Source organism: Chelonia mydas, chromosome 3 (assembly GCF_015237465.2).
Source record: "Chelonia mydas isolate rCheMyd1 chromosome 3, rCheMyd1.pri.v2, whole genome shotgun sequence".
Classification (NCBI taxonomy): domain Eukaryota; kingdom Metazoa; phylum Chordata; order Testudines; family Cheloniidae; genus Chelonia; species Chelonia mydas.
In genome coordinates, this window is record NC_057851.1 from 168,543,712 (window position 1) to 168,568,278 (window position 24,567).

The 24,567-nt window shown below is 41.3% G+C and overlaps 1 protein-coding gene and 1 long non-coding RNA gene across 3 annotated transcripts in view; both read left to right on the forward strand.

The window, feature by feature from the left end:
- Positions 1-24,567, forward strand: part of CAMKMT (calmodulin-lysine N-methyltransferase) — a 340,323-nt gene that overhangs the window by 21,180 nt on the left and 294,576 nt on the right. For both annotated transcript variants that reach the window (XM_037895845.1, XM_007060582.4), the window contains exon 3: positions 7,575-7,639. In XM_037895845.1, the coding sequence (XP_037751773.1) occupies positions 7,575-7,639 (65 nt within the window). The remainder of the gene's footprint in view (positions 1-7,574; positions 7,640-24,567) is intronic.
- LOC119565849 lies at positions 9,303-16,145 on the forward strand. Its single transcript, XR_005224900.2, has 3 exons — positions 9,303-9,354; positions 12,226-12,305; positions 13,790-16,145. It is a non-coding gene; the product is annotated as an uncharacterized LOC119565849 (long non-coding RNA).

Sequence of the window (24,567 nt, forward strand, 5' to 3'; positions counted from 1 at the left end):
TGAGCTGTCTTCCATTCTTTGTTTACCACTCCTGTTGTTGCCGTGACTACTGAATTAATAGGCTGGCATTCTTGACTCTGTACTTGCCTAAAGAGTAGAATAGGCAAGAAGTCAAGACTGACCTTGTCTTAGACTGTGATTCATCAGTGCAACCAACCCTCTGCTGCAAGAATTGACTCAGAAAAGAAATAAGAATAAAAATCAAGTAACAAAACCCCAGTCAAACAAACAAACAAAAATCTCCAAGTTTCCTTGATTCTTTTTTGTTCCTTTTTTCTTTCACCCATTTAATGCTGAGGGCTGATTTTGGTCAGGGGCATGACCTTTGGATCTCTTGCACGCAATCTCCAGTATGCAAATCTCCAGTATATCGCAGATGACTGTTAATGCCATACATTTTGTTTGCGTGCTGTAGTGTACAGGAATTCACTGTTTTGATGAATTCTCCTCAGGATGTTTAATGGAGTTGTAGTTGTGATTTTGTTGAGATCATGGTAATGTATAGTGTCTCCTGATTTGATTTTCTGAAGGGTTTAGATTTTTTTGAATCATTTACAAATATTTGGTTCCACTGGATGAAAAATTAAGTTTTCCTGAATCTGCTGACTGCACCCAACTCTCAAACCTAAAAACGTACATTTAGGAAATGAAGATGGGGAAGCATAGGAGGGTGTGCGTGTGTGTGTGTGAGAGAGAGAGATGGATTGAAACTGCCCAGGGAATTAAGGATGGGGTTCAATCAGAAGAGCAGAGCCAGGATACCAACTTCAGCAGGTGAAAAAGGTAGTGCATGTGGGAACCAAGGAAGAGACTGGGGGCTGCTATAATTCCAAAATCAGTTTATGCAGATATTAGTTCTCACCTCCTTTAGTTACAGTTTGCCACACTCGGTATGTAGTGTTTGAAATTGTGACTCTCACTTTCTGTTCCTTTGGTGGTAAGAGATATGGACATCTTTAAAATCTTGTTTGTGCTTATTAGGCATGTGACACCAATTTGTAATGGTTAAAAGGGTGTGCTTCTACTTTCCCGTGTTTTGAAAAAGGTGTATTGTATTGAAACACTTAATCAGCATGTCACCTGGCCCTATGACTGGTCCACAGAGAATAAGAGCCTAGTGCTGCTGCCAGCTAATGGAAGTACTCTTCAATGCAAGCAGCAAGGGCCTGTATTTTTGGTGCTGAAGGTCCCTTTTAGGCACCTTTTATTACTGAATTTATATGCAGGTTCTTTTTATGGCTCTTAATGATTTGTTAAATTGTATTCTATAATTTAAACATATGACATTCTTATCTTGATCGGTAAAATTTAATCTGTTGTTCTTGTTTTATGCTGGTGTAACTTCATTTATTTTAATCAAGTTAAACCAGTGTAAAAGGAAAACAACTTATTAGTCAGTTGGGCCCCATTTGCTTTGTTCTAATAACACAAATGAGTAAATGTATTAAGTTAAGAGTACATATTGTTATGAATTACACCTGGTAGGACACGCACACAAATGCTGCGAATTACACCTGGTAGGACACGCACAGTTCGAATCTAGGCTGAGGCACATAAACAAAGTCCACAACTGCCGAGTTCCCAAAAAACACCAAGTTTATTACACTGGAGCGTGGTGCCCCCTGCTAGCCAAGAGGGGACCCCGAATACAGATTATACAAAGGTTATATACTTTTTAGCAAAGCATGTTGCCCTCGTGCATTGGAAACCTTAGCCAATAAACAAACCCTTTTCTTATCTACCACCTATCCCTGCTTGGTGCATTCCTCGTGCTAAACTAGTATGTTAATTACACAGCATGGTCCTAAAGCCATGCATTAGTAACTTTTATTATCAGGATGGGAGGCCTCACATCAAAGGCCAGGAGATAGGGAGTTTGGGGACTGACAAAGAACAGATACCGGGAGTCAAGGCAGGCTGGAGACAAGGAGGAGGATTTTCGCAGGAATGCAGTATCTAAGGAACACTCCTCCTGGTGCATGATGTGCTTGCTTTTAGACAATGGTGGGCCCCAAACCAAAATGGAGTCACATGTGCTAACTTTTCCTTAACAGTCCTCCCTTTTTTTTTTTTTGTACGTCAGTAAGCTATATCGGGGCTGAGTAACCGCGCTGCAGGGTTAGCAACTGCTGACAGCACATACTGCAGCATTGTAGGCATACAAAAAATAACGCAAAAACAATAACAGTCAAAAAAAAAGTAAATACAAAATACGCCATCCCTAAGTCCCCACATCCGGTAGCCAAGAGGCGACCTCCTGGAATCCGGTGCTGGTATTGTCGAGGCTGACGTGGCGGAATAGGGCTGCCTGTTGCTTGAGGATGTGGATGTCAGTTTCCACTCTATGGCAGATTTACAAATACACAACAGCTTGAGTTGACCAAAGCACAAACCCCACCCTGGTTTGCAAGAAGATAATCCAGGGCTAGACGGTTTTGCAATGTAGTTTGGGATAGCTGAGTGACTTCAATTTGAAGGGCAGATAGAGCATCTGCAGTAGCATTTGCCATTAGTTCCAAAGCAGCTGAAATGTTAACTATAGCTTTTTCCAGCTCGCTTACTCCCAACCATGGCAGAAACCAACGCACAAAGGAGTGAAAGCCTCTGTGCCGTTGAGAAAAGGGGTTTAAAGGAATACTTCGTCGGTCCCTCCATACTAGATTGCGGATTTCTCCCCGGGTCAGGTTCTGGTGTACTGTCACGGTGGGTACTATAGCCCCTAAGGTACATGTACCACACCATCCTGCTGGGAGAACCTTATAGGCTGTGTGATTGCATAACCAATACCAGCCAGACCCCTGGGGACTGGCCACGGGGTCCTGGAGTAGGTGGAGGGGCCTTCCGCACCAGAGCTGATTTGGGTGGTGTCCTTACAGTTTTTGTAGAAAATTTTGTGGGGTGTATTTTCTATGCCCTTACATCGTGACACACATAAAGCATAATTACCCTGGGCCACTATATCAATAGACCATCTTTGGATCGTAACATTCCAGTTAAATGTAGTGTTTGCCCATAGCTTACTTTGGAGTGTTTGATTAAGGGGATTAGGTACACCTACCAACGGGACCCCCTGACCCAAATATGTGGGGGTATGAATACAAATCCAACACCGCGTTCGATTTACACCCTGTTTTATGGCATGGGTTAAATTTAAAAAGCTATTGCCCTCCCATCCTTGTACTGGACTTGGGAATAGGGAGAGGAACCCCCCAGGCAAACCATACCAATGTCGGTATCCTCCTTTATACCATACAAAAAACAACACCACCAATGTAAGTCCGATAAACAGGAACACAAGAAGTCCTGGTGGGCTATAAAGGTCCCAATAGCTGAAAGCTTAGTCCATGGGTTGGTTGTGGTGTTCATGTGTGAAGTGGCTCGTCCAATGGCTTGTCAGGATCAGGCGGGGGTCCCAGCGCCAACTTAACGTAGCTATGATGGATCCAGGAACCTTTACCTGAAAAGGAGTGGTGGCAGATGGTGGGAGTAATGTTCGTGGCTGTAAGGCGTTTTTGGTATTCATACTTGCCTACAAGCACAGATTCCAGCCTCTGGAATAAACCCACCCCACCACTTCACTTCACATTCCCAAGAATACATCCCGCAACTTCCTCCCTGCCAATGTACAATGCTCCGTCTTTGTCACCAAGGCCAATTCTCAGTGTCTTTTGCAGTCAGGAATCCTTGGATCTTGGTGGTTTCAGCAGAGCAGGCGTTCCTTCTTCTCTCTTGGAACAGTCATGGTTTTGCATTATACAGGGGAGAGGTTACTAGCACGTCACCCTGTAGTGCTTTGGTTTCTTTAGCAAATACTGAACGCAGGTTAGCTCTGTCAGTGGACAAGGGAGAGCTTACTAGCACTTCACCTTGTCCTTTTTCCTGCTGTCCAAAAGGAGGAAAGAAAAAAAAAACCCAGAAGGAGGGACAGGCTGATCAGTAGTCGAAGTGTAGTCATCTCGAGGTGGAGGGGTCTTTTTGCAGTAAGAAACATGGGACCAGGCAGTCAGTCCTTGGCACTTCACAGCGGTGTTGGTAGTTAGCAGGACTTAATAAGGGCCTTTCCAGCATGGGGCCAGAGTAGTCTTTTGTTGATGGACCTTTATGTAGACCCAATCACCTGGTTTTAACAAATGGCAGGTTTGCTCAGGATTCTTGAAGCAGGACTTCTTTTACCTGTAAATACAGAGACCTAACACATTTCATTAATGTCTGGCAGTGTGTTGCAGATCTCACAGCTGCTTGGGCACATTCAAGCCCCCCTCTTTTTTGGCTGTTAGCCAAATCCTAGCTGTGAGTAGTGTCCTTGGGCAGGCCAGTGTCTTATTTTTGGACCGAGCCTGCCAGCTACAGCGTTGAATTAGCTTTTTTCCGTTTTTTTTCTTCTCCCCTTTTTGGCTGTTATTAACCTGCAAAGGAAACTTTCACTTTTTACTCATACACCTTTGTTTAAAAAGGAACACATATACATTGCCCATTATAAAGCACTTTAGTCTTATTGTTTAATGTATGCCACATACACCCTTCTAGGAAAATGACTTTATTACAGAGCTTTGGAGCAACAAGCCAGGACAAGCACACCCACTTTTGAGGAGTCCACTTGGTACAACCTCTGGTGTCCAATAGCTTTCCTCCCTCCCCAGCCCTCTGGCTAGAAATTTGAGGTACCCAGAAGGATCCCATGTATAATATGGGGAGTGGGTTAACCTTTCATGTCCTTGCTTCCAAAGACTGTTGGTGTGCAAATTTTAACAACAATTTTTTTTAATTAAAAGATCTGGCCAATGAAAAAATTTTTTTTTTACTTAAGCAAATGTATTAAACTTTAATATCAGAAAAATGTGATATACTATCCAAACACCTTGTATTCCAAGTTGAATAAAACAAGTATCTGCATTTTGATTGAACCCTCCTATTTAGTTTTAAACTAAACTGTCCTATGAAAAAATTAAACACAGCAATTCTGGCCACAAGACAAACACCACAAGACAGGACATAGAACACAGAACAGAATTCCTATTGTGCCAGTAAATTCATGAGATGTTGAATTGCTTTTCAGCTGGCATCAGTTTTCTCTGATTTTCTGAAAGACAAAAAAACCCACAGATCTACCCCTTTTGGGCAGTCAGTCATTGCTTAAAATATCTCCTTTTTATACAAATACCCTTGTTAATTGCAGGCAAAACAGAGGAATTACCCATATTTTCTTGTATTTGTTTTATAGGCAGCCCAGGTTTCAGTGGCCTCTACCTTATCAGTTAGGTAATTTACATTAAAACAAATGCTTTCCGGCTTGCTTTTGGATCCACAGCTTAAAGATTCTTACTTTAAAAAGGGCACAATACACTTTATCAGACTTTTGATTGCCTTTTACTTTAAACTCCTGCTGTCAAACACACAGCGACCTGAAAAGGAAGACACCACCTATTGTAGCCCCTTGGAGCCTAATAAGATATTAATTAAGTAGCACTGTATAATTGCATTTCTTTGGAAAAGGGCCCATTTTTTCCAAAACGGCTGCAAAGAAACCAAGAATTCTTTTTCTTTCCAGTATTTCACAAAGTTCAACTGCTTAATTCTTTCCAGCAACTACAGAGTTAACTTCTTACTTTCCTTTCTTAAATCACTTGCTTATTTCCCAAAACGACACCCAATTAACTTAGATTTTACCATTCCAAGTATTATTCCGGGATTTACATTTTCCATTCCTGTAATTATTTACTCCTCTTTTTTCACTATGACCTTCAAGTTTCCAACCTGTTTTCCAATCTCTCTATCTGTTGCCTGCCCGCTTGGGCCCGATCCTGTTTTTCTCTCTGAACTGTCCCTTCCATGAGCACCAGCTTTGTTTCACTACCAAATTAACAAGGAGGGTGGGCTTCTTAACTAGCCCCCAGCCCTCCTGGTCTCTTTTCTTAAATATTCTCACTTACAAGGGCTACCCGAGTCCTCCCCCCATGAGGCTTGTCACCTGGACAGAAAGCACGGCTAATTGGCAAGCAAGGAGGTGACGGGCGTAAGTCAGAAAGCCGAGGGTAAGCCGGAGGAGGGGCAGAAGCAGGCATAGCACAGAGCGGGGCTGTAGACGCCTGAGATGAATAAGAAAAGGAGGAGGAAAGAGGACGTCCTTTCGCACGTGCATAAGCCCAGTTGTCCCATACATACCAATAATCCATCTGGGCTGGAGCTTTGTTCTCCAGCCTTTTCCTAAGCGCTGTTAATTTTTTCCCAGCAAAGGAACCATCCGGTGGCCATTTGAAAGGTGTTTGAGTTGCTAGTGCCGGCCATTTAACCTCGCACAAGATTACAGCTTTTTTTTTTTTTCTATTTACCTAACCCATGGGTACCAGAAATATTCCCCCAATTCTAGAGAATTTCAGCCAAAGGGGTCCCCTTACTTACACTCTGCCCAGAACCCATAATGGGCTACCAAAAGGACACCAAATGTGCCACCCTATCGCCTAAGCGACGGCTCACACACCCCCTCCTCGGAGTTCTCAAAGGTGAACTCACCCTGTGCCGGCTGGAGCTGTCCGAGAGGAGGAGTGTAGTCTCGCTTGTTGGGGCGAGCCTAGAGTCCCTTCGTGGTCGCCAAAACTGTTACGAATTACACCTGGTAGGACACGCACACAACTGCTGCGAATTACACCTGGTAGGACACGCACACAAATGCGACGAATTACACCTGGTAGGTCACACACAGTTCGAATCTAGGCTGAGGCACATAAACAAAGTCCGCAACTGCCGAGTTCCCAAAAAACACCAAGTTTATTACGCTGGAGCGTGGTGCCCCCTGCTAGCCAGGAGGGGACCCCGAATACAGATTATACAAAGGTTATATACTTTTTAGCAAAGCATGTTGCCCTCGTGCATCGGAAACCTTAGCCAATAAACAAACCCTTTTCTTATCTACCACCTATCCCTGCTTGGTGCATTCCTCGTGCTAAACTAGTATGTTAATTACACAGCATGGTCCTAAAGCCATGCATCAGTAACTTTTATTATCAGGATGGGAGGCCTCACATCAAAGGCCAGGAGATAGGGAGTTTGGGGACTGACAAAGAACAGATACCGGGAGTCAAGGCAGGCTGGAGACAAGGAGGAGGATTTTCACAGGAATGCAGTATCTAAGGAACACTCCTCCTGGTGCATGATGTGCTTGCTTTTAGACAATGGTGGGCCCCAAACCAAAATGGAGTCACATGTGCTAACTTTTCCTTAACAATATAAATATTAAACATAATTAAAAATCTTGTTTAAGAATTGGGTTTGTTTTTCTCATAATACTTATACTGTATGCAATCTAATTAAGCAAAATTTGCTTGTTTTTAAGAATACTTCAATGTTGAGAATACAATCTTTTAAAACAATCTCCCAGATTTTAATTCTCACACTTTATTTTCAGAACACTTCTCATTATCTTCCCCCTAGTGGCTAAAATAATATGTGTTCATGGCATAGTAATGAAAGGTGTAGTGAAAAGATTTGTGAGATATGAACATGTATGGCAAATTCACTGTCTTAAGAGAAGAATATTTTTACTTGTTGGTAAAATGAAAATATCTGTTGTCTTCTAGATGTAACAATGGACTTTTAAATATCGAAGATGTTCTTACAAGTTTTGACAACACAGGGAATGTCTGTAAGTTATTAATTTATTCTATAAGTACAGTGTTGTATAGGTGGAAGCCTGATTTTTGTTAATATAAAGCATTAAAAATAACTGTTCTATGACAATCTGTCTTATCTGGGAAACACTGATATTATGGTGATGGTGGCATATAAAACCTTATGGTTGATAAATGCATGTTTATGCCATTTTACATATAAAAATTGTAAAAATGGGCAGGTCTGATCAATGCAAACTCTGATTTTTGTTTTTCCCTCTTGGCTACAAATTTTGTTTTGGGGCTAAGACATATCTATTGTGCAACAAGTGTTGTGGACATGTTGCTGTACACAGCCAACACTTTAGAAAGAATGAAAACCTCTTGCCCACTAGTTAGCCATAGAAGCAGGTAACTTGCAGCATTTGTATTTCAAGATGTAAAACCATTTGTCCTCCATTTCTTTGAGGAGACACTTTGTAGTATCAGAGAGGGAAGAACTAGAGTAGATTTTCAAGGACCTTATGTTAACCTTCTCTGACTGTGGTGCAGTAACTAATGGTTGGCATTAATGCTGTCAAAACAGACTGTAGATTTTTGACTGAGTACCAATTTGCAAATCTTAAATAAATGTACACAATATTCTACTTACTGATAACTTTTAAAACAATGGTATTGAGAAGATCTGTAATATGTTGGAAACAAAAATTGCAAATGGGGAGGGAAAGGACTAGAAATATTTCTACATGTTTTGAAAGCATCACCGTAGTAAAAGTTGTGGGCTATCTCTTGAATAGATAGTCTGCATGTACTATGTGCTTGATCCTTCAGTATCTCATTCTCTATTCCAGGTTTGTTTTTTTTGTTGCTTTTTCAATTGAAAGGCTTAAAGAATAAAGTTGGGGGTCTTTAAGGATCACAAAGTCAAGAGACAAGTTCATTTTTTCCTCTCCTCCTCCAAACTATGACATGAGACTATTCTTCTCAAATATGGCTGTTTCACCTCAAAACTCCTGTCTGTTTCTCCAGTTATATTTCAGTGAATACTGACCATTCAGGAGCAGAAAAATATCAATATATTGAAGTAATCTTTTTGACTTCAAAGGAAAATAAATCTGAAGTATGGATAGCTGTTTGAGACTAACATTCTGGGCCATCCATTCTTTAATTGGTAGCCTTCTTTTTTTAACACTGCAGACTTTTTCTACACAGGCCAAAAAATACTTATAAAATGTGTTTTTGAAGTACTGCCAAGTAGGTGAAGTAGTTCACAGATTTCAGAAGAGAAATGAGATCAGAAGGATTTACAAGTAGCCAAGGGAATAATATCAAGGCCAAGGGAGAAAATCCACATTTTTTAATAAAGGCTCATGTCAGGGACAATGTGAGTCACCAGTAGCTGGATAATTAAGACAAGTGAAAGGATTGGGAGGATATGTGGATTTATGAGCACGCCTTGGGATTTTTGGGAAAAAACATTTAGTGATACTGAAAATTCTTGTTTAAATGACAGATCACATTTTCTAAAAGATGACATTATTATAGATTCATAGATTATACGTTATCATAGATTAATAAGTTATATGGGCCCAGCAGGGACCATTGTTATTACCTAGTCTGACCTGCTTTATATCACAGGCCATAGGACTTCCTGAATTACTTCCTGTTTGAACTAGAGAATATCTTTTAGAAAAACATCCAGTCTTGATTTTAGAAGTTTCCAGTGATGGAGAGTCCACCACATCCCTAAGTAAGTTGTTCAAATGGTCAGTTACCTTCACTGTTAAAAATTTGCACTTTATTTCTAGTCTGAATTTGACTACTTTTAACTTACAGCTACTGGGTCTTGTTATACCTTTGTCTGCTAGAGAAAAGCGACTTCTATTATCAAATTTTTGTTTCCCTTGTGGATACTTGTAGACTGTGATCAAGCCAAGCCATAAACTTCTCTTTGATAAGCTAAATAGATTTCCTCGAGTTTTACACTTATAAGGCATGTTTTTTAATCCTTTAATCATTCTTGTGGCTTTACTCTGAACCCTTTCCAATTTATCAACATCCTTCTTGAATTGTGGATGCCAGAACTGGACACAGTATTCCAGTAGCAGTTGCACCAGTGCCAAATACAGAGGTATTATAACTGCGCTACTCCTACTGTTTATACATCCAAGGCTCTCATTAGCCTTTTTGGCCACAAAATCACATTGGGAGCTCACGTTTAGCTGATTATCCTCCATGTCCAACAAATCTTTTTCAGAGTCACTGCTTCCAAGAATAGATTCCCCCATTTTGTACATGTGGCCTGCATTCTGTGTTCCTGGATATGTGACTTCACATTTGGCTGTATTGAAACACCTGTTGTTTGCTTGCACCTAGCTTACCAAAGCAATCCAGATCACTCTGTATCAGTGACCTGACATCTGCATTATTCTCTGTGTAATCTGTAAACTTTATCAGTGGTGATTTTATGTTTTCTTACAGATCACTGATAAAAATATGAAGTAGTGTTACGATTATCAACCAAACTTGTAATTTCATTTAAAAATAATCAAGTTAGGTTGATCAGATCTATTTTCCATAATCCATCTTTGTTGGCATTGCTTATATTATCCTCCTTTAATTCTTTATTAATCCTGTAACAGCTGTTCCATTATTTTGCCTAAGATCAATGTCAGGCTGAAAGGCCTTTCACTACTTAGTTCATCCCATTTACCCTTTTAAAATATCCTTATTCCGTGGGCAGTTAGTCCTTCTGCATTTATCGTCTTTAACATTATTTTACAATAAAATGAATACCTGTGACTTTTTTGTGCAGCAGTTTCTAAAGTATGTTTAAGGAAATAGTTATTATTAGAGCATTTGCCTAAACATTCTGAGGTTAGATTATTCATTATTTTCTAGATGTCTCCTTCTTGGATTTTTCTAGTGTTATGTTTGACCTTGTCAACCAGTGTCTGTTTTTAAAGAACTCCACAGTCTCTCCTAAGTGACAGTCCTAAGGTATCCCCTAGCATTTTACAATATTAAATTACTTCTGTTAAGCAACTAACTGTAATGCAACTGGTCAGTGACAGAGTGACCCTAGGCATCCCGCAGAGCTATCCCTAGGGTACGGCGAATCGAGGCGACCACTCTGGGCTCTGTGCTTTGAGGGGCCCTGCTGGCTGGCACGCATGGGCGGCGCGTGAACCACTGGCTGGGGGAGGCTACCCCCAACCCTGTACCTTCCACCTGAGGGAGAGCGTGCGGCACCGCCACCGCGGCCTCCACGGCCCTGGGAAGGCAGACAGAGTGGCCCCAGCCCCCTGGAGCCCAGCGGCACTGCCAAAGCAGGGCCTTGGGGGCAAGGAGGGTAGGCACGCCTTGCTGTTTGGGAAGGCACCGCCTTCACTACCTGGCACAATTGGTCATGGAAATGACGGATTCGTCACTTCCACCCAGGGCCCCCAGCCCCCTAGAGACGGCCCTGGCATCCCGTATTCATACCCCGCACTCTACTGCAATGATATTTGTTCAAAATATACCTTGTGAGGTAAAAAACTAATAACACACTGGTTATTAATATAATTGTAAAATGCATGTGTTAATGTTATATGTAAAATTATGGATTCTTTCTGTGTGATATTAGAACAGAGGTTCTCAAACTGTGGTCTGCAAGCTCCATTCAGGTGGTCCCTGAATAGTTCCCTCTAAGGTGTATACCTGGGTGGCCGCACATGAGAGAATGAAGGGCCACCCACCTAATTAGTGGAGCCACGCAGGCGCGGCTCTACTAATTAGGTGCCTGGACCTTGGAGAAGATGTACATGTAAGGTGAGGTGGTGGCCTTGGGTGGAATAGGGGGTGTGGGGAAGGGGCAGTGGGGTGAGAAGAGGGTGTGGGAGGTTTTTGGGACATACAGGGCTGTGGCGGCCAGAGAAAGAGGCTACTTTCCCAAGCTCCAGGGCTGCAGCTGCCTGGGAGAGATGGCCCTCCTTCCCAGCCCCAGCACAGGGGCTGCTATGGTGGGGGAGAGAGGGAGAGACCCCCCTCCTTTTCAGCCCCAACTCGGGGGCTTCTGTGGCGGGGGAGAGAGGGCACATCCATCGCATTAGAAAGGTAAGACTATTGATATTAAAATATGAGTTGTATGCTTTTATTTGTAGAACAAAAAAAGTTTATTATTAAGATTTTTTTTTTTTTTTTATGTAGCGCTTTTATCCAAAGTACTTTACAATAGTTAACTAATGGTACAAACACCATTTGGAAAGCTCATTACATGGTCCGCCGAGACCCTCAGCAATTTTCAAGTGGTCTGCGAAAAAAAACATTTGAGAACCACGATATTAGAACCACCATGTTTAATTCCAGACAGCCAAGCCTAGGTAAATGTGATAAACAGGTCTGTCCTAGACAAAGGAATGTGGCTTACCTCAATTTACATATTAGCAGTAAACAAAGCCATTGAGCTAAACCTGTGGGCTTATTATGATCCTGGGCTCAAGAAACATAAAATTTACATGGCTCCTGCACCCCACAGAGACACAGGAGGCTGAATCCCCAGGAGGCCTTCCAAGACAAAAACAATCCCTTTGGGGATATGAGGAACAGAGAGACACTCAGTCTTTATCCTTCCCCTTAGAGACAAAGGAACCAAACAATTTGATCTCTGTGGTGGATCCTGAGCAGGCTGGTCAGTAAAAGCTGAAAAGGAGAGTGAAGGTGAGAGAAACAATCTTGAACAAAGACTATATCTAGCTAGATTAAGTCTTTTGGATGCGTGTTTTCATTTTTATTTTCTTGTATCCATTTCTATCTTTATTTCTTCTACTTGGTATCACTTAACCTATGTTTTTTGTTAATAATCTAGTTTTATTTTTACTATAAACTAATTGAGTGTTGTGTCTGAAGGGAAGGGTGTGTTTACCCCAGTTAAGTTAATAAGCTGTAATGGACTGACTTTTTTAAAAAGAGTAGCAAACTTAATATCTTCTGTGACTGCAGAGTGGTAGGGGCTTTGCAATGCAGAGAAACATCTCTGAGGAGCTTGGGGGCTGAAGTTCACTGATGGTTACCTGCTAGGTGAGGTTTGGGCTGGGAGAGCCTTGAGGAATTTTCCAGTGAGGAAGACAGATTGGTGTGGCAGGGAGCTGACAGTCTAATTTCTAGTAAAGCTCACTCTTGCTAAGGCAGAGACGTAACACTGTGGCTCACAGCTCCAGCTATCTCCAGCAGTGTGAAAGCAATGAGGAGTCCTTGTGGCACCTTAGAGACTAATAAATTTATTTGGGCATAAGCTTTCATGGGCTAGAACCCACTTCATAGCCCTTAACCCACTTATAGCCCACAAAGGCTTATACGTTTGTTAGTCTCTAAGGTGCCACAAGGACTCCTTGTTGTTTTTGCTGATACAGACTAACATGGCTACCCCTCTGAAACCTGTCTCCAGCAGTGTGTTACAGACAGATACAGCAATGGTCCCATATACAGTAATACCCTTTCCAGCTCAACAGGTCTCCCAGGTATGGACTTTAGTACTCATTAGGGACCCACTAAGTACATATAGAAAAGGAGGACTTGTGGCACCTTAGAGACTAACCAATTTATTTGAGCATGAGCTTTCGTGAGCTACATCCGATGCATCCGATGAAGTGAGCTGTAGCTCACGAAAGCTCATGCTCAAATAAATTGGTTAGTCTCTAAGGTGCCACAAGTCCTCCTTTTCTTTTTGCGAATACAGACTAACACGGCTGTTACTCTAAGTACATATAGGTTGTTCACAGCAGACTCTGCTCTTTGCGTAGATCTGTACATTGCTGTAGGGTTTTTGCCTGATTAGTAGATAAACATATAAAATGTTTGCATTTTTGTTTTGCCTACCATATACCTCTGCTATATATAGGACCAATGTTTTGGCTACAAGAGAGTTTTTATACATTAAATATATGCTTTTATTAAATATTGATATATAAAGTGCTTTATAAAAATAAAATAATTTTATGTATTTGCACATCAAATGTTCTCTAAATCATAACATCATTTTGGTATCAAATAAGTATGATTTAATATCTTATTTCTTAGCTTTTTCCAGTAAAATTCCCAGCTACCTTTATTAACACAAACTTCTTTAAAAGACCATTTCTTGTTAGTTTCTTGTGTTGTTGTTTAGTACCTGTTTCACTGCACTTTACTCTTTTTGCCCATAGTTCTTTAAATAGTCCAGTGACATCACTGTACATCACCAAGAGTAGAATGGTAGAGCAGATGGAAGTACATATTACCTGTTGTTACAACTCCCAGTAGACATTAACTCATTCTAAGGTGAGCCACTAGCTGGCAGCATTATATAAAATATGAATAAACTGCTGTTTAAGAATACATGTAACTGCTTCCAAAAGTATTACCTGATAACAGGTAGGATTCTATGAAAAATGGAATTAAAAAGAACCTTGAATAATTCTTCCATAGAGCCCATAGAAGTAGCTACAGTAAGCTATGTACATGAGTCTTCTGGCATTAACCTTGGAAACTGCTGCTTTAACGTCTTGCTCAGACTGCACCCTTGTACCTGATTTCTGTCTTTTTCTAAAAAAAATTTCAAAGGATGTATTTTCCATTAAAGGATTACTGCTAGAAGGTGGAAAAATCACAACTGGAAATCAGTATTATTTATTATTATTATTATTATTTTATAATTTATTTATTTATTATTTTTAAAGAATGTGTAGGAGTAGTCTGGGGCGGAGGAATGATCAGTTCATTCTCCATGGACAACAGTGTGGTGTCTGCTAAGAAGGTCATACAGCCCCAGGCTTTATTAACTTTATCATAGGATGCTCCTTTAAAGGAAGTTCTGCGAGCTGTGGCCAACAGGTGAAGCCCTAGCAGCGTGGTCCAGTGCAGCTGTGCTGATATCGTGGGGTGGTATCAGCATGCTCTGGAGGGCAGACACCTTGCTCATTCCATAAAGAGACAATCCCCCATATCAGTAGAATAACCGGGGGGGAAAAGTCTGCAAGGAGGTTCTTTTGAGTGTTTCCTGTCTTTGGCCTCCTCCAATAGAAGCAGGCAATCTGGCCCCACAATTGTTATATGATTATATCTGATAGTAGACATCCTTAGATTATTTATTTAAAATAAACCTAATCAAGTGAAGTGACTAAAAGATTAAATTATCAAAAGATTATAAATCTCCCTCATTACTTGCTGCAAGCCTAAACAAATTGCAGTGTGTGGGAAGCTGAGACACAAAATTGTTAAGCATTGTGGAGTTTGCAAGTAATATCCACTTGACACCACCATATGCTTTTCACCCAAACAGCATACTCTGGAGTGTTGTCGTGATGTGAAGATGCACATCTACCACAGGAATGAGTTTGCTTAGAAAAATAATTTTTCTCTTGTAAACTTTACAGAAGATTATTTAATTGTGCAAACATTCCTTTGATTTGAAATCACTGTAAGTTCAAGTTTTTGTTTTCTTGTTAGTTGAATTTTGTGTGATTCCATATGAGTGTAAAATTATATGTTGTGGAACTGAAAAAGCAGCAGAGGGTGCTGCAGTTACAGAACTACCCAGGCATATACTCCAAAGTAGCTGCTGCAGTAAGCAGATACAGTTACTGTGAAGACTTAAACTTTCAATGTTTAATAGATAAGTTATAGATTTTTTTTTTTTAGTTCTAGTGACTAATTCTGTCTTAACTATACTGTAAAACTTCACTTACAGAATATGACTTACTAGAGTCAAACAATACCATATTGTCGTCTTTGCAGCTTCATAAGAATTCTGTCTGAGGCATACCAATTAGTGGATTCTAACAATGATGGGTTACTTTCTGATTTTCACTAGTAGTTTGCATGATAAATTGCCATTTTTATTATAATATTTCTTTTTTTGAGCATTAGCCACTTATAGTCTCCGCTAGGGTGCAGAGGACAATTACACTGATTGGTAATATGTAAGAACTGATATGGAGAGATTTCCTTGTTGACTTGCTTCTCTGTGAAAAAGAGAAAATAATAATCTTATTTCTCCAAGTTTAGTTAAAAAGGTGTTGGACTTATCTGCTTTTTCTAGTTATTGTTTTGTACAATAACATCTTGTAACATATTCATTACATGAGTATGCAAATGCAAAACTCTCAGTTCCCAAACTGTTGTACAGTTGAATATAGTAATGCACTCAGATAAATGAAGGTAAGGGAATAGTTAACCTAACATAAATTCCACCCAGGGTAAAATTAAATGTTTATTTGTAGAGTTCAAAGGCCAATGTATTTTCTTGATACGTATTTTTTAAAACCTCTTTTGGTTGTTCGCTAAAAATATCATAGATTGAAACCTCAACACAGATTTCCGAAAGCATGATGAGTAGATATTTTTCTTGTTACTGAACTCATTTTTTACATTCTGTTAATCATAAACAATAGCAAAGACTCTCATTATCTATTGAATTGTTTTTACTCTAGTGAATTTTGATTGAGATGCTAGAAATTCAAAAACATCAATAAAAAGAAAAGGAGGACTTTGTGGCACCTTAGAGACTAACAACTTTATTTGAGCATAAGCTTTCAAATAAATTTGTTAGTCTCTAAGGTGCCACAAGTCCTCCTTTTCTTTTTGCGGATACAGACTAACATGGCTGCTACTCTAAAAACATCAATGTCATCTTCTAGAACATAGATATTGTTTTTACAGATTTGATTTCCTCTCCTTCCAAAATGAACTATTTTTGAGTTTTGGAAAATAAGTATGAGCTATGTTAACTTTTCTTTCTTTTCTGCTTACTTATGTACAATAACATCTTGAAAAATGTTAATTACAAAACAGTATCTGCTTTTTCTAGTTGTCGAACACTTTTTTGTATTGAATTTTGAGAAATAATTTGGTGTATGTATTTTCTCTCTCCTGTTTTCCATAATTTTTTTCAATCAATATTTTTTCAAATTATATTCATTTTGTACATTATGATTTTTCATTCTAAATCAATTACTATTAACATAACTTCTACGCCCCAATCTTTTCATATTTTTAGAAATGTGCTGTTGTGGAAGAAAACACGATGGCTAAATTACAGAAAAGAATCACATTTTCTTACACTCTCCTTTTCCCCTCAAATAACTGGAAATAGAGGTTTTGTTTTTTTTCCTGGGAGTGGAATGTGAGGTTCTCTTCAGAGGCCTACTAGTTTCTTCAGAGGTCTCACTGGGTAGCTCAAAGATATCTGAGCTCCGCTATGGAGAGCTTGTGGCAGCTACTGATTCATCACGCCTGGAAGGAGATGCCATCAAGCTATCTAGGGAAAAGGGTAGGATGACATCTTTTATCAGCAGGAGAGGTTGCATGCTGCTCCTGCATTTCATGTAACATGTCATTCAGTTAGCTGCCACAAGGGAGTGAGACACATTCTGCAAGTGCTGATGCAGAAACTCCTCCTTCTCCTCTATTTTTGGGGACATTTGTTTTCTGTGATGGAAGAAGCATTCTCCTCTTGATGCTCCCTGCCCCCATCATTCATCACTAGATGTCCCCCCTAAAATTGCCATTTAGCTTCTTCCTGCGGCTACTCTCATCCCACATAATTGACATTTAGAATTATTCTTGGTCATGTCAGAACTGCATACTCCTCTGAGAGAGAAATGGGTACAACTTCCAAGCTTTTAAGTGAGCAAATGCAAGATGTGTGACACCTCCCACAGTGTGTGAGTGAGAGAAATGATCTACTGTGTACTTCCTGAAGTTGCCCCTTGGAAAGTTACAAATTATCAACTTCCAAGTACAGTGTGTAACTTCCTAAAAATGTATTTTAAAATATAGGCACCAAAAATTCTGTTTTACTGTGTCTTTTGTACCAGGGCTTCTTCTGGGTCCCGCGCTTCCTTCTAGCGGTGGGTCAGGATAGCATCTCATCTCTCAGAATTCCTGCCCCCACTCTGTTTACAGTAGGTGGGGAAATTCTGTCTCCAAACGGCCCAGGTGTCCTAATTAACCTGGAGTAACCCCTGCTCAGTTACCACGGGAAGAAGGAACTGCTTATCCTAAGGCTAATACCTTCCTTCCTACACTCTCCTGTATCCGTCTGGCCTGACCCTGTCATGCTCTGTAGGGGGAAGCCGTAGTAGTGAAAACACTCCATAGCAGCCCCAGGAAGGAAAAGGTATCCATAGTATAGATACGGTCAGAGGACATAGAATTTGTCTGAGACTTCAAAATTGTATCAAAATAGGTCACATTTTTACCTCTTTAGTCCACTGCTTCACTTAATATTTTGCACTTCTGTAATGTTTACTATCCAAGGATCTCAAAGTTCTTTACAAATATTAAAGAATTAAGATGCAGTACGTTAGGGAAACTATCTCTATCTTACCGATGGAGGCACAGAAATCAGCCTAAGACTGCAGAGGAAGATTTGTGTTAAAAGTGAGAATAAAATCTAGTCCTCCTTCCTGGTGCTGCATACTGTCTACAAGTTGATACTTCCCTATTTACTGAAAAGGGGACATAACACTGGCCTTCCAGCAATCTTTCTGTTCCCTGCTCTCTAAGTCCTGTTGTTCTTCTCACTTACAGGCTTCTGATGAACCATGACCCCTAACCCCATAGTTCAAAAAATCTGCTTCTCACCAAAATCAAATAATAATTAAAACTATATAATACAATTCATACTAACATTGTTGGACTCCTTGATTTTTCTGAGTCTACACTACTGTGGTAAGTTGATGTATGCTACGCAACTCAAGCTACGTGAATAACATAGCTGGAGTCAACATACTTTAGGTCGAGTTACTGTGGGGTCTGCGCCGTGGAGGATCGATGGGAGAAAATCTCCCGTCGACTTACCTTACTCTTCTCGTCGGGGGTAGAGTACAGGGGTTGACTGGAGAGCAGTCTGCAGTCGATTTGGCTGGTCTTTACTAGACCTGCTAAATCAACCGCCGGTGGATCGATCTCAGAGCGTAGATCCCGGCTGTAGTGTAGACCTGCCCTGAGATGTAACAATGGGTTTTGCAAATCTTTTATCAGATTCTAATCAAAGCCATTCAGACCCAACAGACATTCAGAGGTAGTCCCAGAAGTGACTTTAAGCCACTGTAGACTGTTCTAAATGTTTTCCAGCATATAGCTTGCAGGAGTTATACTGGAAAAGAAAAGTAGCAGTGGTATTCTGAGGCTCCTCCCACAAACCAAGATCTACCCCCAGAAGGCCAGATAAGTAAATCATCTAGAAGTTCAAAATGTGATCATGCATGCTCTGCTGGTCATCTTTGGGCTTGGCTCCTATTTGGTGCATCTCAGATTCCTTGCTGAGGTCTCTTGGGCTCCTTGAGCTTGGTTTCCCCTTTGCTCGGCTCAGAAGACCCCTGAGCTCTGCTCCTTCCCCCGTCTTGTTGGCTTCAGAGGTCAGTTTTGATGGTACTGGAAGGAATAATCTGATATTCTTACAATCACCACCCATTTAGGATTAGAGAAGAGCCAAGAGAATGCATAAAGGATTGGAAAACATGCCTTATAGTGAAAGACTCAAGCAGCTCAATCTGTTTGGCTTATCAGAGAGAAGGTTAAGAGGTGACTTTATCATAGTGTAAGAACCTACATGGGGAAACAAAATTTAATAATAGAGTTGTCACAGGGTAACACTGGCCCTTTAAGGGGGAAGAGACCTGTGCACCTGTGACTAGTAAGCACTCCTCAACTCCACACCCTTCAATTTGTCTTAAAAGCAGGCAGCTGGGCCCTGGTAGTGAGAGAAGGGCCCTAGGGTGAGTCAAAGCTGCCTGGGACTCAGAAAAAGGGCAGGTGAGAGCTGCCTGAGAAGTCCCTGAAGGAAGATAGGAAAGGAATAAGTGAGAGCCAAGGGTGGCGAGTTATATAGGCCTGTGGTGCCCAGGGTCCAGGAATATGCAGGGCCTGGGGGCCTGGCTCCACCAACGTTCGGAGCCGGGTCTCTCCCCTGGTCCTGCCTGCCACCCCCACGTGCCTCCTCCGGAGTGTCCCCCGGGCCCTGCCTGCCACCCCTGCGTGCCTCCTCCAGGCGTCCCTGCCACCCCTGCGTCCTTCCAGGCATCCCTGCCTCAAGTGGGCGGCTGCCCTGTAGCTCTGCTCTGCTCTGCGCTCCCTTGCCAGTGGCGGTGGCGGCCACTGCTGCCTACAAGACAAGAGCAGCGCCGGCAGCAGGTTGAGGCGGCTGCTGCAGCTGCGGAGGGAGGAGGGAAGGGAGGTGCACACATGATTGGCAGCCGTCCCCTCCCCCGCACCCACCGGGAGGCGTCGCTGAGGGGACTTCCGGGATTTGGAGTCTGGACCTCACCTGAGCAGCTGCTGGGGCTTGGGTGAATGTCTGACCGTATGATCTGTGTTCCCCTCCCCCGCCCGCAGCCACCCTCCTGCCCCACATTGGGCAAAGGGCAGCTCCATCCTCCGTGGGGCTACTGTGAGGGGCAGCAGGCTGCAACAGGGGAGGAGGCCATATGTGATGGCAGCTCCCTCCCCCCAGCACCCACCCACTATAGGGGAGGCAAGGGGCGTCAGGGACCTGAGAGGACCCAGCCCCTAGGAGCACATACAGTGATGGTGCTGGCTGAGTTTGCTGCTTGGGGAGAGAGAGCTGGGGGACTGTGGTGTCCTCCTCTCTGGCCTCAGCCCTGGGGCAGCCTGCCTGCACCCCAAACTCCTCATCCCCAGCCCCGCCCCACCCCAGAGCCTGTAACCCCAGCCAGAGCACTCATGCCCCCGCCCCGCAGCCCAACCCTCTGCCCTACCCTGAGCCACCTCCTGCACTGTGAACCCCTCATCCCTGGCCCCACCTCGCAGCCCTCACACCTGCACCCCAACCCTCTGCCCTAGCCCTGAGCCCCTCTGTCACTCCAAACCCCTCATCCCCAGCCCCAGCCAGAGCTCTCATCTCCCCACACACCCCCACATTGTGTAATATAGGGAAACTATTAGACACTTACTGTTTCCAGTCCATTTTTACATTATTTTAAAAAATATACATCGGCTTATAAGGCAGGTGTGGGGCGGGGCGGGACTTGGACCTGTTCTGGGCACCACCAAAAATTATACAAACCTGCCGCCCCTGGTGAAAGGTGCCTGAGCACAGTGGAAAGGAGAGACAGAAGGAGCAGCAGAGTTGCCTGCGGAAACCTGGAGATAACAGACAGCTCTGCTGGCCCTCCCTGGGAAGAGTGAGGAATTGCAAGGAAGCCAGCAGAAGGAGGTGCCTACTGACCTTCCTGAGCCAGAGAGGGCTGAAGGCTGAGAGCTGCAGAGGGAGATGCCTGCTGGAGGGCCAGAAAGGGCTGAAGACTGGGGTGAGGTGTGGTAAGAGATGCTGGAGCAATACCTGGTAGGTGAGCATGGTGGGTGAGAGAGAGAGAGACTGGAGCTGCAGAAAGCATGAGAATAGTGAGACACACCGGGGCTGTAAATTGATGGACTGCCGGAGGCTGGGTTTTTTATGGTTTATGTTCACAGGGATTTCTTTGTGATAAATTAATCCCACAGGGGCTATTTGTATTCAGAAAGACTATTTGGACTATTTTAGGGAAGCACTGAAGGGAAAACTGAGGCAGGTGCATTGGTTGTGCCATTCCTACTGCTGGAGTGCACCCTAGGCAGGGGCTGCAATATAACAAGAGGGTTCTTCGGTGTAGCAGACAAAGATAAAACAATATTCTGTAAGTGAAAGTTGAAAGCTAGATAATTTCAGACTAGAAATAAGGTGTAAATTTTGAACAGTAAAGGTAATTTACCATGGATTTCCTTCACTGGAAATTTTTAAATCAAGATTGGATGTTTTTTTAAGTGATATGGTCTAGTTCAAATAGGAATTCATTCAAGGAAGTTCTCTGGCCTGTGTTATAGAGGAGGTTGGACTAGTGATCACAGTGGTCCTTTCTGGCCTTTATAATTAATTAATCAATCTATGATGTCCCTCACAGTAGCTTGTGTAGATCTTCATAATATGAATATGCCCCTCTTCTTTCTTGCATGCATTTATGTGCATTGTCATATTTAACAATAATGGTATTTCAATTATTGCCCTTGAGCATGTGCGTTAACCCCTTTTGCTAGGAATGGAGCAATTTATACTTCTCTATTGTTCAAGGCTATTGCTGTGTCTGTGACACTCAGGAGTATTCTGAAGGCTTTTTCGAATGATACGGGATAGAGACTGACTGATTCGAATTCTATAGCATAATGTGTTAACCTAAAAAACGAACAAAACTAAACACAAAGATAAACGCCTTGTCTCTGAGCTCCCCAGGGGCTGGCCTGTTTTGAACCTTAATTGTGTTTTGCCTTTTGTGAATTGCTGGTGGGATTATCTTTTGTGTTGTTCTTGGGTGTAGGTCCAGGTAATTTTACCAAATAGCGTATCCTAGACTGGCCTTGGTAGTGCTGAGTATTTGCCTAAGATGACTGGCACTGGAACGTCTGAGAGTATGTGCTCAGTCCTGTGTGGAGGAGATGGCTCATATTGCTCAGTGATGATCTCTTCCACTGCCTGAGCTGTGGTACTTGCAACCTATGAAGAGAATCCTGACCAATCCTCCTTTCTACAAAGAAGAATGGTATTTAGCAGTGGAAAATGTTGGGTTACTTCAGGCTCCCAAACCATTGTGGGGCACTTGTCTACAAGGATAAATAGTGAGTCCTTGATTTCTGAGAGATCTGTATAGAATTATTTAATGGTATTTTAGATTATGGAAATGTGGCACTTTCCGAACTATATCTGAATATTCTGGGGAAAAAAGGGATCATTGCCTAAACTGCCATCTTTCAAAAGAACGTGCATGATGAGATATCCATTTACCCCTTTGAATCAGGCACTCAGTGCACATCCGTCTTGCAGGGAGGACATTTGCTGGCTGACCACAAAAGCTATCCTTACATGGATATTACAAGCCAAGTTCTCAAAAACAAATATGGGTAAAGCTTCCCAGGCATGGTGCACATGTGGACAGTGAGATGATTGTGCTTGCAATTTGTGTTCACTTATCTGTGCCCAAGCACTCCAGCTTGTGTGCATTTTAGCTGATTGTTCAAAAAAAATTGTTGTGTATGTCATTCTGCAGTCATTTTAATCCTAGTAAAAAGTGTTTCCAGGATAAATATGCATCTTGGTCCCATGCTTCTTCTGTTCTAGTATTATTGTAATATGAAAAGCACATTGGAACCTCTTCACAATATTCCAACTAAATTATCACAAGGAACTGGATTGTTCCATTTAAATTAATTACAATAATTTTAAGATAGGGTATGACATCTTTAATTAGATTGGTCATAGGAATAGAAGAATTATTATTTTAATTAAATTTAAGAATGAATTTTATTGTAATGTTTGGTAACTTTTCTTAATCACCTTTTAATTGAAAGTGGGTTGGATGACTATTATTAAAGTTGTCATTTTAGCTGGCATATTGTATATACTAAATCTACAATCTTTTTATTTGCTGCACAGCTTTGTTTTGAATCAAATACTTGGATATAATTTCAGAGCAATTAAAATGAATAGCAGCAGGTCGGTTTCTGTTTCATAACTTGAGTTACAGTTACAGTGTATACTGTTGCAGTTAGACAGTATACACTAGTTATTTGTATAAGCCTCAATGTACTCTCTCCCTAGTATCTTTTTTTCTTGTATCATTCCACTGTAGAAAATATTTCAAATGTGATACTCTCTTTTTGTGGAGTATAGAGAAATCCCATTTATCTAAAATGTTTCTGGGACTTGGAAACATTTAGATAAATGGGATTGTGGATAATCTGAATATTGACTTGGTAAGTGATTCTTGCTGGATGATGTAACCTAGATTCCCAATACAAGGGAGTTTCGGATGAATGGGGTTTACTCTGTAGTCCACAAAATTTATGAAGGCATGTGATCAGGAAGTTGCCCAAGTTTATCCTCTCATCAGTTATTTTTAGAACACAAAAACTGGAAACATGAACAAATTGCTAAGGATGAGTAGTAGAAAAGAATAGTACAAGCATGCAGGAACAAAATCACAAAGGCTAAGGCACAAAATGAGTTACACTTATCAAGGAACATAAAAGGCAATAAGAAGAGGTTCTATACATACATTAGGAGCAAGAGAAAGATGAAAGAAAGTGTAGGTCAATTACTTAGCAGGGAAGGAGAGCTAATAATGGATGACATCAAGAAGACTGAGGTGTTTAATGCCTATTTTGCTTCTGTCTTCACCAAAAAGATTAACTGTGACCAGATATTTAATGCAGTTAATGCTAAGAACAAGGGGGAAGGAACGCAAACCAGAATAGGAGACTAACAGATTAAACAATATTTAGATAAACTAGATATATTTAAGTCAACAGAGCCTGAAGAAATTCATCCTAGGATACATGAGGAACTGGCTGAAGCAATATTGGAAGAGTTAACTATTATTTTCAAGAACTCCTGGACGATGTATGAAGCGACGGAAGACTGGAGAAGGCAAACATAGTATCTATCTTTAAAAATGAGAACGAACAGGATCTGGGGAATTATAGATAAATTTGGCAGAATTCAGGGTTTTTGTTTATAATTTAGATTAATAATATTGATATTTATTTTAGAGCATTTTTTTCAATTTTATTGATTTAAATTTTCACAGTTGCAGGAAATTATGGAGGGAGGTCAGATGATAATTATTTAATGATAGCAGAAGTTGAAACTCAACAAGGTAAAGCTTTATAACCATTAAAACACATTGTCAACATCACATGTCAAAATATACAATACACATGTCTAACTTTGCCGATCTGTAAATTTCAGTTATTATTGATGGAAATATTTTTCATTGGTTTCTGTGTGTATGGTGAAATTTACTGACATTTACCAATAAAAATCTAATCCTGCCAAGCCTAATTATAGACCAGTCAGCCTAACTTCAATAAATGGAAAGATACTGGGACAAATTATTAAACAATCAGTTTGTAGACACCTTGAGGATAATAGTGTAATAAGTAATAGCCAACA